The sequence below is a fragment of the Miniopterus natalensis genome, chromosome 1 (assembly GCF_054644295.1).
Source record: "Miniopterus natalensis isolate mMinNat1 chromosome 1, mMinNat1.hap1, whole genome shotgun sequence".
Taxonomy (NCBI): Eukaryota; Metazoa; Chordata; class Mammalia; order Chiroptera; family Miniopteridae; genus Miniopterus; species Miniopterus natalensis.
In genome coordinates this window covers 163,597,222-163,613,799 of record NC_142081.1, presented here as the reverse complement: position 1 = coordinate 163,613,799, position 16,578 = coordinate 163,597,222, and the positions used below count along the sequence as shown (strand labels likewise).

Sequence of the window (16,578 nt, the reverse complement as noted above, 5' to 3'; positions counted from 1 at the left end):
ATTACAAATAATTTCTTACAGAAACTTCTATCAACATTGCAGAATTAGTGCACCTGGTATCTGTAAATCTGAAATGTGTTGTTTCACCCAGTATTGCTGATGGTGAAATTCTTTGACTGAAGGAGTTGATCAGCACCCCAAATTGAAAAGACTCTAAGTCAATGCCTAAACTCTGATGAGATTTAGTTCACAACCACACCCCTTCCACAAAAACTACATGGAGGCAGATAGAACATGTTCCAACCCAACACTCAGAAGATGTAGGTTCCAGTCTCTTACAGTGCTGCCTGGTAACTTGCAATAGACAAGAACATACTTTTGTGTTTCTATAAAGTCTGAATGGCTAGAACCAAGAGCTGAGTGCTATGATGAGGTAACCATGATATAGGTGCATGAAACAGGAAACAAATAGTAAATCAGTTTTGTATAGGAGTACTTTCTTTGCTGAGGCCTTTCTTGATTAAACATGAGATTTCTTCTTTTGTAGAGTCTGCTTAAAATTAAGGTTCAAAAATATTCCATCAGGACCACAATTTTTTCTAAACAACCATTATACGTACTAATTGAAAATGCAGGTTATATAAGGCTTAGGAGTAATAGATAAAAATGACCTAAGATAGTTTCTACAAGATGCCTTCTCTTAGATACCAGTCTTGGAGGCAATCCAGTTGCGGTAGGCAGTCACTCGCATATAGACACCTGGCTTGTTGATTTTACCACAATCTACTCCCCAGCTTACTATTCCAACAAGGTACCAAATATTTCGAGAATTGGGATAAACCAGTGGTCCTCCAGAGTCACCCTAAATAAAACAAAGAATATTTATCATTGTGAGAATTTACTCCCAGATACTTAACTTACCCTAAATGAAAAGCCCACATGATATTTGTGATTCATGCTTCATAGAGACCATACAAAGGTACATGGGGTAACCCCTGCTTCATCCTTAATCATAGCTGTGGTTGACCAGAATGTAACTGTGATCGGCCAGAATATATTCTCTGGGGCTCTTTGAGGCTTCCATGAGGAAGCTTTGGGAGGCACATATTATTGATATACTTGGAGTACAGGGCTTCATCTCTGAGAAAAGTAGCCAGACCCCTAACCCTGAGGAAGCTAAAAAGGTAAGAAAAATGAGCTGAAAATAATTGAAAACTTTGTGAGGCTGATTCTTTATTGAAATATGATCCAGAGTACGGAGTGTGATGCTAGACTACCTTGTTTGGGATGCCAGCTTTCCCACTTAATAGCTGTGTGACCTTGTGCAAATTACCTTCTCTTGCCTCAGTTTCATTATCTATAAAATGATAACGATACCGTAGCTGTATCACAAAATTATGAGGATCAAATGGACTAACATTTGCAAGGAACTTCAGTCTGCTGAGCTCAGAGTAAGTCCAATGTAAGTGTTGGGTAAATGCTTATAAACTCATGTTGCATGTAAGGAAGAATCACTTTATAGTGCCACAGCTGAGGGAGTTTGGCAGGATTGTCAAAGTACAAGTTAATTAAAGTATAGAATTCTCTTCATGCTGATAATTTTCATAAAATAGCAGCAGTTGCTTATATATTGTATTTTCAGTGTGAAAAATGTTCAGACTTACCTGGCAGGCATCAATATTTCCTTCCATATACCCAGCACATAGCATCGTGTCCTGTATCAGACCATTATATGCTTCCCAAGAATTACAAGCGTTTGTATCAATAATCTTCACAGGTGCTTTCTGAAGTAACTCCGGGTATTTACCTAAAGGAAGCAAACATTCTCAGCAAAAGAGCTGCTCTGAAACAGAGCAGGATGGAAAAATTTGTTTTGTCCGCTGTGTGTAAGATCTATATCTAACTCTGGCCTATTCTTAGGGTAAAAAAGCCCACTTAGCTTCATCAGCAAAACCAATGAAAAAGAAATGTCCAGAGAATAATTCGAAACATCTTCCTAGTGCTGCCTTCCTATGCTCTGGTCTCTCTTTTTACATATTTGGGCCAGAACTTTCTCAGTTCGGTTCTCCAATTTAGGGAGTTTTCACAAGTTGGTTTCCTTGGAATGTTCTAAAGCAAGGCAATTTGCAGTCGTAACCCCACACGCAGCATTTCCTGAGAAACTGCTGGGAATACAGGGCATCGGAGGAAAACAATACCTGTGACTCTGTACCTCGATCACTAATTTCTCTCGTTGCATTTGTACCTTACACACTGTGTTAAGATTTCATTGGACTTACCATTGTACGAAAGTGCTCCCCATCCTGTAACAACAACACCTTCCCCTGGTGGAAAAACCTGGGTGGCTTCAGGAAGGCAAACTCGATGTACATCATTCCTAAATAAAACTTTTTCAGTGAGCAGTACAACTGCAATATCGTCATGATGTTCCCCCGGGATGTAGTCTTCATGAATAGTAATTCGTTGAACATAATGTTGCATATAAGGGGGAGTTACTCTGGTGCCAAAGCTGATAGTATAGTTTTTTGGATTTAGTGTCCTAAGGAAACAAAAATCATGTATTTTGTATTTGGTTCAAAATGATAGAAATACAACCTGCATCTATTATACTCCTTTTATAACATTATCTTTTCCTGGCTTGATAATCCATTAACAGTGATACAACCTGATTTTTAAATTAATTTTGAAAACCTTCTTTGACTCCCTACACAATACACTATATATATAGAAATGAAGCTATAGAAATAAAAATAAGTAACCCATGCCTTCAGAACATTTAAGTCTAATGAAAGATGGCATAAACACAGGCAGTTATGACAGCTAAAATGATTGTGCATATAACAGTGGGACCACAAACAGGAGGATTTAAACCTGCATGGAACATTTCTTAGGAAAGGTAGCATTTTGGGTGAAACTATAGAATTGAGTCACATTTGCCTACAAAACAAGAGGGGGACAGGTCTGTGAAGAGCGGGAGGGAGGTATGAAACAGGATGATGTGTTTTAGCAACTACAAGTAGTTTGGGATGTCTGGAGTATAAAACGATGTGAGACAAGAATCACGTGAGATAAATATGTCATATGAATGAATGACTCTTCCCATTCTTACTGGTAAGGTAGGAAAGCTTTAGATTGGCTTACCATATCATTTGTCCTCCAAACTTGGCAGGACACTTTTGAGAATGAAAGAGAGTACTACTGATCATTAAACTGGGATAACAGGAATCAACTGGAAATCTCCAGGGCCTTTGATCTCCCTGGCTTTGGGCAACATGATGAACTTACTTTTGAAAGCAGTGAGCTGCAGTCACCAGGTATCTGTCACTGATCAAAGATGCCCCACAGTAGTGTTGGCCATTTATTTTGAGACTTGCTTGCCAGGGCCATTCTCCTTCCCGAGCACTGGAACCTCCCTTGACTCTATCATACGTAGCTGACATCCTCGCTCGTCTCCCACAGCCTGTCAGAGGGAGTCAGTTTTGTTCCATTGAGTATAGAAAGATAATGTTGATTTGATGACAAAGCTGAGAGTGAAGTGAGATATTCTTGTAGGGTTCTGTCTGACAATATCTCACACTGGTAGGAACAGAACAGTCTGTATAGGAATCACTAGCAACCCCTGAATCACCCCCACACCCACCATAGCACCTCCAAGACGTCTCAGTGCTTGAAGAGTGTGAAAGCTGTAGGAGGCATATAAAGTCATGGTTAAGCCCATGGCTTCTGCAGCCATACTCCCTGGTTTGAATTCTGGTCCCACCCTTTACAAGCTGGTTGAATTTAAGCAAATTATGCCACTTCTTTGTGCTTCGGTTTCCCCATCTCTAAAATGAGATGATAAAAATGCCTATTTCTAGAATGGTTATGAGGGCTCAGTAAGTTTTATGTAAAGCACTTAGAACAGTGCCCAGCCAAGAGTAACGAATCTTGACTTATGTTTTAGATCATCTCATATATTTAATTAAAAAGTATATGGACTTACGGTTGTTGATAATCTTTTCAGCATTGGCCTTACTGATTTCTGAAATAGAACAAAAAGCACATAGTAAATCTAATACCTAGCATTAGTCCACTGGCCCTGGGACCAATGGAGTGAGATGGTAGGTCCGGCAGAGTAGGATTCAGACTCGCAGGATAAAATGTCAATAGGAATGAGAGAACATTGGTTTATTAGAATTGTTCTTTTACTGTATGTGAATGTGATATGGAAATACTATCTTCATAGTTCCATATGAGAGACTTCTTTTTACTTAATTGAAATTGTATTCTACATCATCTGGAGTGGAAAATTGCCAGTATCTTCTCTTAAAAGAACAGGAAGTCTTCACAAGTGAACCTGATTCCTGCTAGTATACAAAAATAACTTTTAAAAAGTAACCTGTCATCGTAGCAGATCCTAGGCAGTTTTTGAAAATTATAGGAAATCATGAAAAGAGTAGCAAGACACACTATTACTTATAGGAACTGTTCAAAACCTTACTATCCACTCTCAAATAAGAAGCAACTTTTTCCCACCAGAACCCGTTTTTAAGGTGTAACATTATTATTTTAATGTTTTTGATAATGAAGAATATAAATTGCCCTGATGTAAAACAATGACATTCATTTTTTTAAAAAATATTGAGGATCGGCTTTGTTTCTGGTGCTTGTGACATGTGTCCAGGATAAAAAGACGAAAGTAACAGTGCTGTTATTGAATATGTAAGCTTACCCACAAGCTTAAGAGAATTAGGCTCCGTCGTCAAGGATCCCGAGTGGTCACTCAGCATGTCACGTAAGATGCTTTCAATTCTTCTTCTTGTGTTTTCCTTCATTGATCTGGAAGCCTTGAATACCAGCCATATATGCGCTGTCATACTGTTGCTCTCAGGACTGGAAACAACATAAAGGTGTCATATGTTGCTAAAAAATTAAATTTCCTTCCTTATTTCCTGATCTTGATTTCTTGGTTTCTTCTGATTTTTATGGGTTTGTGTAGTACCTTCCTAGGGATTATGCTTCTACCTACATTTTCTTGGTGACAGTATGCATGCAGCTGTATTATTCAGTTTAGAGGTTAAGTGGTTCTAGAAATCTGAAAAGTAGGAATGGCCTGAGGCACAGGGTAGAAGAACTGGGCTCATTTATTCAAACATTCATTAATCATTTTTTGAGCAACTGCTATAGACAAACGACTGGACTAGGTGCTATTGGGTGATGTGAGGGTAGGACTAAGACATGTATCCCACCCTCAAGAAATTTCTAGATTTCTAAGAGAGATAAAACATGTATATAAATGACTATAATAAATGAGGCAGAAGTGGTAAGATATTTATCTTATCTACTGAATAAGAAACAAGATAAGTCATTTTTTCACTTAAAGGATCAGAGAAATTTTCATGGAAGAGGTGACATGCACACTGGCCCTTAAGTATTCTTTATTGCTGCTTCATCATCAAGCAGAAAATGCCGTCAGGTGGAGAAGAGGCAGAATAGAACTCCAGAATAACTAGAGAGCAGTAACATTAATTAGCATTTATTGGTCACCTGCTGTGTTCTCAATGCTTGGTTATCACATTCATTATCACACTTAGTCTCCACAGCAGCCCTGCAGCATAGGGGTCCTCGTCTTCACTTTATAGACAAGGAAAACTTGAGGCCCTGGAGGTTACCTAAAGTGCTCGAGGTTACACAGCTGCCGATCGAGGGTCCAGAACTCCATCACCTGGCTCTAATGTGCACGCTCCCTCCGTCCAGTCAGCCGGGGCAATGGCATCTAGGAGCCTGGGCTTAGCTGGAGGAGGGCCTTTAACGCCAGCCGAAGGGCAGCAAAGAGAAGCTGAGTGAAATTGTGCTTGAGGAAGATGAATCTGACTGGGGTGCTCAGGGCAGATTTGTTTGAAACTGGGAGAAGGAGGGGCAACCCAAGAGCCTAGCCAGTGGACACGTAGGGATTGTCAAGCAGCCCTGAGGCTAGTGTCTGAAGTGGCATTATGATGCTTTGGATCTCCCTAATGGGCTACCAATCTTTTGACGTGTAAATCAATAATCATTCCCAGGAAGCACTCAGCTCAAGCGAGTTTGATTGTTGTAACAGGGTGTGTCCAAATTCGAATCTGCTTCTCCATCGCTTCCTGCAGATAGCTGAACTTACATGCTTAAGAAAACGAAAAAAGGAAGACTTCTGGTAGGTTGCAGTTTTTTTCTGAGAGGTATGTGGGCCCTTTAATTTTAGTCTCCTATGTCTTTCCAATTCTAAACTTGACCCCCAACACTAATGCTAGTTGAGATCCGATTTATTCTGCAATCCCTGCAGTCCCATGAGTTGCAGGAGCAGGGAAAATGCAGGTATAGACTAGTGGCATTGACAAAGGCAAAAGCAACAGTTCCCTTCATTTGAAATGTGTTTATTTGCAACTTGTTCCATGAACATCTTCTTTGATTCTGAGTACAGTTTTATGAGTGAAGCAGTGTAGGTGTTATTATCAATATTTTACAGCTAGGGGAGCAGACTCAAAGGGATATAGTAACTTTCCCAAGGCTCTAGGGCGACTCAGTGGCAAAGACTGGGCTCAGGTTGTCTAATTCCTATTCTAGGATTCCCTCCATTATTCCAAACCCACATGCAGAGGACACAACACAGGTATTTTACTTCTTGTTGTGACTAGAAGGATTGCCTTGGTGTCAAAGCACAGTATAGATATGCTCTCTTCTACCGTATAAGAACTCTAGTTCTATACGGTGTTTAGCTGACTTGCAAGGAGAAAGACGAGAGAAAACCAGGTCTGTATTTATTCTACTGCTAAATAAAAATGTCCGAGCATCAAACATTGATCTAAGGGACCATCTAATGTTTTCTGAACATAAAAAGTTAGTAAACCAGAGGGATACATTTTCTGTAATTTAAGGATTGATACATTCTCAATAGATCTAATGAACTCAGTTATACTTCCTGATCTTTGCTTTGGTTTTATACTGAACAATTAATCTGACACTTAGCTTAGGATACTGCTGAATATTAGTAACTCATTGGCTAATTACTGTAGCATATCTATAGACTGTTTTTACAGGAGAATTTTAAGCATAATAATACTATGATAGTTGATCTCTTTTATGTTATTGATAATTACTTACACCAGTGTGATGACTTGAGAATTGATATATTGTCTGTAAATACTAGACCTCTGAAATGCATCAACCATCTGTTAAAGAGAACATAGGGTCAAACATCAAATTCCAATAATATATTTCAGAGAATTAACAATTAAGTTAATATAGGAAAATACTAATTTACCTTAGTCTCGAGAATTTTGCTAACATAATTATTTTCTGGTGATGTCTCTCTTTCATAGTTTCTATTATATGGGATATCCAGAACCTTAAAGCTACCTTGGTAGTAGTAGACCATCTTTTCTGTGAGATAAAGAAATGATCCAATAATTATTTAAGTGTAATGGATTTCCAATTCAGATGTAGATTACATAGTAATACCAACTAGTAAGTATTATGCTCATATTAGATATTGGTAAATGCTATGAATCTTTCTAGCATGGTTGGTTGGATAACCTGGGCACTGGGGAAATTGCTTATAAGACCAAGAATGAAGTATATATATATATATCAGACAAAAGTCAGAAAGAGTTGTCACATCTTGATTGAGACAGATAGGACCTTATAATATAAATAAAATCTCTCTCTAGAATAATCAATTGTCAGACTTAATAAAAATAGTTACCATTTATGAAGTATTTACTATGTGAAAATACTTTATAAAAATGATATGAAATATATCCATTTTTAGAGAAATGTAGTCTTAGAGATATGCAGTAACTTATCCAATATCATATAACAAGTAAGAAAAGCCAAAAATCAAAACTTTATTTGTCTAAGTCCAAAGCCCACACCTAATCCATTACATTTCCTTCCTAAATTTTCATAGATACTAAGCTATTTTATATATGATGTACCTCTAATATGTGATAGATATTAAACATCTAGGGATATGCCAGATACCATATGACAGTATGTAGCATATCATAGGCACTAAATAAATGTTAATATTATTTTGCAGTATAATCATTACCTTTGAAAACCAACTTGTGAAAGAGACAGGCTCAATCCACATTAAATCATTTCATTACTAATGAGGTATTAATAAGGATAATTAAGTGATAAAGTTAATTGTTCTGTATGAATTCAGAGAAGAGAGTTAACATACTTAAAATGAAATATGAATTTTTTTGTTGTCATAAGTGTGATGAAAATATTTTACAATGAGAGAGGTGATGGGGGAAAAAAGCCAGAAAGTTCTAAATAAAATGTTGAAAATGGGTTGATTATATATAATTTGTGAATGAAAATTATTAATTGTAGTTAACTTGTCTGTAAGTCATGGATCCTTTACTACAGAGACCAAGCTTTGCAATAGTAGTTTATTGGGTTTTACTGTAAGTAGCAAAAGTAGACTTTGAAATCATTCAACTTTATTTTTCATAATTTACTATTCACAATGAATCCTTCAGTTATTTAATTAGATTCTTAAGTATTTCTACCTATTACAGCAATTAGGCAGCTATGAATATTTCTCAATGTAAAAAAAATAAATTGGCAATATACGAACAATTTTTATTTCAACTGCATGGAGCATTTTTCCCCAGGTACAGTGGATGAACTGAATATACAATGTCTAAGATGTTTAGGACTAAGAAACCATGCTCTGGAACAAGGAAATCAACTCTTGAGTATAATAATTTTTTTTTAACTCTATGCAGCAATCCTAATGGGCCACTGGGATTGCTCACTATACTGAGGTGACTGTGCATACAGCCGTTGTGCTCTGTTGGTACCTGATGAGATTAAAATAACCCCTTGGGGATGGGACATCCATAAGGCTAACTTGCACCTTATGGTTAACATTCCCATCTCTGTAGGTGGTTCAAATACCAATATGGATTGAGAAAGATGGGTAAGGGGCAGAAAGAAGGAACTTGTTTACAACTTTTCCATAATTCATTTACTTATAACTTATTTCTTAAAGAAAACTTATACAAACGCATGATGTTGTCATTTTTTTTCTTTTGGTTAGTTTATACGAAGAGTTCTCTAGTCAACAGCAGAGTTTAAGCATCAATATGAGAACATGTATATTTAAAGCTGTCAGAGTATAAGCACTTCTACTCCCTCCTGCTTTTAATTCCAGAAAAAAGAAGAAAGAAAAAAAAAGACAAGGGTGGAGGGCTCAATTCCAAGGGGGAAAAAAACAAGAAAATAACCATGACTCCAAACCAAAAACTACGAAGCAAACATGCCAAAAACTGAAATATACACTAAGATGAGAAATGATATAGAGCAGAGTTTCATCTCACAAGTTGAGATGAATAAAAGTTTTCCTAAAAGTTCTCAGTGATTCTAGGATTCGAGTAATAAGACTTCAGGTTCTATAAAAAGATAAGGAATATTTTTATAGACATATTTTGACACTGCAGAATGACAGCAGTGGAAATCAAAGTGAAACCATACAATTGTGCCATTTTTGTTATGTATGATCTAATCTCCCTTACGTAGAGCTACTCTGGGGTGGAGAAGGGAAGAAGTCAGGATCACTCTACCGTAATTTAGAGGGTGTAAACTAAGGAGCTATCCTCAGGGCCACAATGACTTCTTAAGTGTTCAAAACTGAAGGTAAATGTGGCCTAGTGTTAAAGAAAATAACAGACTGGATAAGAGAATGTTTGAGGGGACAAACCAAAATACAACTGCCAACTCCCTTAGCCTAGGAGCCACCCCTAGACTCACTTCCCACAGTAATCCTTTGAAAACAGTCTTGCCCAAATCAAGAAGAGTAAATGATAATTACAAAGGACCCAGTAAGAAACTTGTATAATTATCACTGGAACAGAGGAAAAGTTGTAACTACTACTTCCCATTGTCTTAAAGATATTGTAGAATAAAGAGCTCAAAATATACAACAATTTAGTGAAGAAGAAAGTCTGGAAAATTCAGTAAAGAAATGGAAGAGGGGCCCTGGCCGGTGGCTCAGCTGGTTGGAACATCGTCTCCTACACCAAAGAGTTGCAGGTTCGATTCTCAGTGAGGGCACGTATCCAGGTTTTGGTTCAGTCCCTGGGCAGGGTGTGTACAGGAAGCAATCAATCAATGTTTCCCTCACATCCATCTTTCTCTCCCTCTCTCTCTAAAAATCAATAAATATATCCTTGGGTGAGGATTTTAAAAAATGAAATGGAAGGGGGAAAAAGAGTATCGTAGATAAAAGCTACATTGGAAGCAACTGATGTAGATTAAAAACCTTGTGACATGGAGAACTAGCTTGAGCAAAACAAGATGAAATGGAAAAGGAAAACAATATACAGTTATTATTGGAAGAATGAACAGCTTTGGAGACAAAGGACATCCGACAAATGCATAATTGATATTCCTGAAGCAGAACTGAACAGATGAATTTGAATCGGTAGCTTAAAAGGGCCCGTTGTGCTGTAAGAAAAATTGATACGTGATGCAAGCAACACTAAGACAAGCTGGGCGTGCTGAGGCCGAAAGAGAAAACATCCTGCAGGGGGAAGTAAAGATTTGTGCCATTTGAAACCAAAGAAGCTTAACTGGCCCCGGGCAGCTCTGGAAATAGAGGTGAAAGTGTGATTAAAACTAGGAAGACTGGCTGAAACAGCTGGAGCCCAGCGTCTTTCCGAACCGCCCTTTTTAGATCGGGAAAGCTGGCAGGCAGGTGAGAGCAGGTGCCTCACGCTCAAAGTTGTGTGGTGGATTGTACCCCACTTGACTAAAGAAAGTTAGCAGTCCAGAATATGTCCCCCCAAAACAAGGGACGCTTTTTCCCCCATCTTGGAATTCTGACCAATCCAAAAGAAAGACCTAAATATATTGGTAATTTGGGTCCTCTTAACAAAACAGCAGTTGAGAGAACAGTCTATATGAAATGCCATTGTCAGCAAACACTCATTTCATGGAGACCTTCCAGTCAGCTCTTTAAACCCCAATCTTAAATACTAGCAGACACTAAAAGATGAACATATATTTGTGAAAGTATCTAAGATAAAATACACAGGATTTTTTTTTCTGTAAACACCTGTGCTGTTTGCAGAGGGCCAACTGTATGCATATATCCACGTAAGTTCTTTGGTTAATCTCTTCTCACCCACCCCTGCCTTCCCTCTGAGATTCATCAGTCTGATCCATGCTTCTATGTCTCTGGATCAATTTTGTTCATCAGTTTATTTTGTTCTTTAGATTCCATATATGAGTAAGATCATATGATAGTTGTCTTTCCCTGACTGGCTTATTTCACTTAGCATAATACTCTCCAGGTCCCTCCATACTATTCAAAGGATAAAAGATGCTTCTTTTTTACAGCTGCGTAGTATTCCATGCTGTAAATGTGCCACAGCTTTTTATCCACTCATCTATTGATGGGCATTTGGGCTGTTTGCAGATCTTAGCTATTGTAAATTGTGGGGATATGAACATAGGAGTGCATAAGTTCTTTCTTAGTGTTTCAGGATTCTTAGGATATATTCCTAGAAATGGTATCACTGTGTCAAATGGCAGTTCCATATAAGACAGTGATTTTAAAAAAACAAACACTAAGGCCAGAAAATAAAAATATAAAGATAAGAAAATTAGAGGCTATTATAATATCCAAATTACAGGATTTCCAGAGAGAGAGTAAATAGGACAGGAAATTATCAAAGAAATAATATGAGAAAATTTTTAGGAACTAAAGCATATGAGTTTCTAGACTGACAGCATAATGAATGAAAATAAGATCTAGATGATGTCATATTACCATGAAATTTCAACATAGTGGGGACACAGAAAAAAATCCAACAAGGTTTCAGAAGTTGAGAGAGAAGGAGAGGTTTTATATAAAATTTCTGGAATAAAAATATCATCAGACTTCTTGACAGAAACTTTGAAAGCAAAAGGACAATAGAACTTTATCTTCAGAGGGAAAATTTTTTCCAACCTAGAATTCTATACTATTAATTAAGTTTAAGAGTAGAATTAAGACATTTTCAGAAATGCAAATTGTCCAAAATGTATACTTTTCATAAATCTCCTAGAGTATATTCTCCACCATAACTGAGTGAATAAAATAATAAAAAGGAAATATGAAATGCAGGCATTAGAAATTGAAGCCCAACAGACAACTGAAAGTAACCCCCAAGGTGTTACTGAGGGAAAATCCCAGATGAACTGCTATGTAGCCAGTGTGAGTGTGTACAGAATCCTCCTATTCCATAGTAACTGAAGAATTGAGGTACAACAATATTATGAATCAACTTAAAGAGCTGAAAGTGGTTGCCTCTGAGAAATGGGAAATAAGGCAGGAGGACCTTCATTTTTTATAAAAAGCTCTACCAATATGACTAAATTATGAGAATATACAGCTTTGTAGGGGGAAAATCCAATCATGGCAAAGTCATAGGAAAAAAGTTAATAGTGAGCATAGACTCTATTTATATATAAATATATATTCAAAACTAAAAAAACTGTAGTCATTATGATTACAGATCAGAAAGAAGGATTATAAACATTGACAATGTGAAAGTAATAATATTAGTAATAAACTGCAGGGAAGTGTGGGGAAAAAATGAGAAGTGTGCTGATTTTTTTTATCTTTCATTATAGGATATAAATACAATACTGTTTGAAGTTAAAACACATGGTTTTTAAATAGTAACTCCAACTATTCTTATGTTCTCAAAGTCTTTTATTTATGTTAAAGGGATTTTTATATTAATATTTTGTTAAGAATAAAAATGTTAAAATGCAATATACTTTGGTTTCTCTTCTTCACATAAAGTAAGTAATACTGTAGTAATAAAATAACATATATAATACCATCTTGGTAGAGAATTTTTTTGCCTATCAAATATCTATGCATTCATATCTCTTTATGGTATACATTCTTTTACCCATGATCCCAGAAAGAAACCTTTTAAGTAGAGATAATTCATTGCTTGCAGTTTTCTCTTGTAGAAATGGAAATAAAGTTTACAAAAAACTGTAATAAGTAAAAATGTATTCTTTACCAACCTACTGCCAGAAAATGAACCAGGAGACCAATAGTTATTCCCAGGATTGCCAACACTCCGAACACAATAAGGGCAATTATCCATAGGGGCAAAGATGTACGGGAAGTTGTGACTGGTCTGCAAGTAAAAGACATAAATATGAAGGATACAAAAAAAAAACCAGTCCAAATATTTATTTTTCTTTTGCTCATGTCTAGAAGCTCCACAATTTAGGCACAGTAATGGCAAAAGACCTTTTAAGAGTGAGAGAGAGAGAAGGAGGGAGGGAGGGAGGAAAAAAGAGAAAGGAGACAGGGAGGGAGGGAAGGGGAATATAGAAGGGAGGGAAGGAAGAAAGCCCATGAGTTTACCTTAAAGCTCATAATCGAACCTCTCTGGATCTGTGCTATGAAATTATTTCTCAGGAGTCTGATGATTGGTGCCAAGTTATCTATACTTAGCATCTAGTTCCTTCCCATGATCAATGGATAGTCACAGTTAGTATCAATAAGTGAAGAACTTGCCACGTTGCAGGGGACTGAGGGTAGGGAATGGAAATGTGTAGAAGTTCTTTAGGCCTAAGCCTATCATAATTTTTAAAAAAATATATCTTTACTGATTTCAGAGAGAGGAAGGGAGAAAGAGAAACATCAATGATGAGAGTCATTGATCGGCTGCCTCCTGCACTCCCCCGACTGAGGATGGAGCCCACAACCTGGGCATGTGCTCTGATCGGGAATTGAATTGTGATCTCCTGGATCATACGTCGATGCTCAACCGCTGAGCCACACCAGCCAGGCCTATAATAATTTTTTAAAGCATGATCATAATTCTATTTTATTATGTCATTATATACAAAAACACACAAATATGAAGTGCTATATTGGGCCGGAGCAGTGCTCATCTCTCTTACCAGTTTGTTTATGGATATGATTCAAAAAGATCTTTTATAGACAAGAATGATCAACATACAATAAATAAGTTAGGTATTTTCACTGTTTCATCTATACAATAAATATGTGTTGAGAGCCCCTGCTTAGGTTGAAATAAGGATGTGTGAAACCTTCCAGACAAAGAGGCATGGAAACATGCCTAGGAAGAGGGAACAACATGCAATACTCAAAAAATGACCAGCAATTCATTTTTCTTACAGCAAACTATGAGTCATGGGTTGGCCAAAGGTGATGCTGGACAGTGTGAGGGTTAATTTGGTGTGTCAGCTTTAGCTAGGATATGGTGCCAAGTTGTCTGGTCAATCAGTAGTCTAGATTTTGCTGTAAAGGTATTCTGTGATAAACATTTATAATCAGCTGACTTTAAATAAAGGAGATTACTCTTGATAATAAAGGGAATATTTGGGCCTCATCTGATTGGATGAAGCATTACAAACTAAAACAGGCTCCTGGGAGAAGGAGGAATTCTGCTATGGTATTGTAACATGGAAATCCTGCTTGAGTTTGCAGGCTGCCAGCTTGTCCTATGAATTTCAGACTTGCCAACCTCACAATTGTGTCAAGCAATTCCTTAAAATAAAATCTCTCTCTCTCTCAGTCTCCATACAGATAGATGATAGATCTAGATAGATGATAGATAGGTAATTAGATACAAATTCATGAGCATATATAGGGTATCCCCCCAAAATGTATATACACACTTTGAATAATTATAAAGGCAGTGTTTATTAAAATACATTTCATTTTCATTTAACAGTCATCAGCTATAAAATTATGTATACATTTTTTGGGACACCCTATAGGTATATATGATATACTATATCCAATAGGATCTATCTATCTATCTATCTATCTATCTATCTATCTATCTATCTATCATCTATCATCTATCTATCTATCATCTATCTATCATTATCTATCTATCTATCATCTATCTATCTATCACCATCATCTATCATCTATCATCTATCTATCTATCTATCTATCATCTATCTATCTATCTATCTATCTATCTATCTATCTATCTATCTATCATCTATCTATCTATCTATCATCTATCTATCTATCATCTATCTATCTATCATCTATCTATCTATCTATCTATCTATCATCTATCATCTATCTATCTATCTATCATCTATCTATCTATCATCTATCTATCATCTATCATCTATCTATCTATCTATCTATCTATCTATCTATCATCTATCTATCTATCTATCTATCATCTATCTATCTATCTATCTATCTATCATCTATCTATCTATCTATCATCATCTGTCATCTATCAAAAGAGTTATCCTATAAGTTCTGTTTCTCTAGAGAATCCTGACTTATCAACAGAGAGGCAACAACGACCCTTGATGTCACACAAAGGTGTTGAGATTTTGTCTTACATAGCAGGTCTCCTTCAAGTGTGACTGGAGAGTGAAATTAACTGAACACACCTGGGAGTGTTTACTAAATATGCAGATTAGCATGTCCTTCCTCAGATCTAATGAATTCAGATGCATAAAAGGGCCTGATAATTTGCACTTTAACTCTCCTGGTGCTTCAGATTCTCGTGTAACAATTTGCTCTCCTCACGGCGAAATATTGAAAAACTAGCCAGGACATATCGTCAGGTTTTTCAGATTAGAAGTAACATCAGTGGCAGTGTTTATGATGCATTAGATTTAAGATAAAAATAAATTGGGTGGATGATTTCAAGAGAAGAATCTTTTTTTAAACCTCTATCAATTTGTTTTACTATCTTTGAAAACTATTCCATACTTTTTTGCCTCAAACCTCAAGTACCATCTGCACCATCCTCAGTCTTAGCTGATAACCTTGCTTCCTAGCCCACTGAGAAAACAGAAGGCATCAAAGGAAAATACTTATAGCTCCATTATTACATATTTGAACTTCTCTTTATCTGTATCCCACATTCTGCTTTTTTCTCATATTTCTATAAATAAACTATACCCCTGTCTTAGGCCAACCTCTCCACCATCTCGTTTCACTTTTAAACCTGTGTTTCTACCTGTTTCTAACCTATGTGCCAGTCATTTCAAACTACTCCAAGTTCCATGGACAACCCAACACTTTCACACCTCCACGTCCTTGCACATTCTGGTCTTCTATCTAAAATGTCCATCTCGAGTCTACCCAGAGACCTCCCACTCAAACTTTATCACTCAACTCTGTCATCTCCTCTTCACTGAAGTCTTCCCTGGCCCAGCCTATTAAGGATGTACTCTGAAAGTAGTTTTATTTTTATATGGCAGTCATTTTACCTCTAGTTGTGACCATGTTGTTGTCTGGGGCCAGGCCATTATTTGTTGTTGTTTTATACCCAGGGAATAGGGTGGTGTTTAGCACATTATAGATACTACTTGTTGAAGGAGTGAATGCATGAAGCCAAGGGATATTAAGGACAACTAGATCGTGAAGGATAGATATATCAGAGGAATACAGGTTATGGAAAGTCTTCAGTGCTAATCAAGAGTTTTGACTGACTATCATGAAGACGTGATCTATCAAGAAGATGAATCTGTGAGCAGTCTGCATGATAGTAATTTAAAGGAGGGATAAAAATGAAAGGAGAGGACCAAAGAGTTAAGAGACTGCTGTAATCTGTGGGAATGTAGTGATGGGGTCCTGGATGGTGATAGCAG

At 36.9% G+C, this 16,578-nt stretch overlaps 1 protein-coding gene across 1 annotated transcript; it reads right to left on the bottom strand.

Moving 5' to 3' along the window:
• Positions 1–640: 640 nt before the first annotated feature.
• LOC107537219 (transmembrane protease serine 11B-like protein) lies at positions 641–13,123 on the bottom strand. The gene is made up of 9 exons (XM_016213197.2): positions 12,991–13,123; positions 7,214–7,332; positions 7,054–7,121; positions 4,652–4,812; positions 3,923–3,961; positions 3,226–3,400; positions 2,220–2,479; positions 1,605–1,747; positions 641–802 (listed from the first exon to the last, which is right to left on the bottom strand). Exons 1-9 carry the CDS (start codon positions 13,121–13,123, stop codon positions 641–643), a joined length of 1,260 nt encoding a protein of 419 aa, XP_016068683.2.
• Positions 13,124–16,578: the final 3,455 nt, after the last annotated feature.

Excerpts from the sequence above, each read along its gene's own strand:
- LOC107537219 (XM_016213197.2), bottom strand. The coding sequence starts at position 13,123 with ATGTCTTTTACTTGCAGACCAGTCACAACTTCCCGTACATCTTTGCCC. Across the intron at positions 7,122-7,213 it reads GCAAAATTCTCGAGACTAAG|ATGGTTGATGCATTTCAGAG; the intron begins GTAAATTAGTAT and ends TCTCTTTAACAG. Across the intron at positions 803-1,604 it reads GAAATATTGATGCCTGCCAG|GGTGACTCTGGAGGACCACT; the intron begins GTAAGTCTGAAC and ends TGTTTTATTTAG.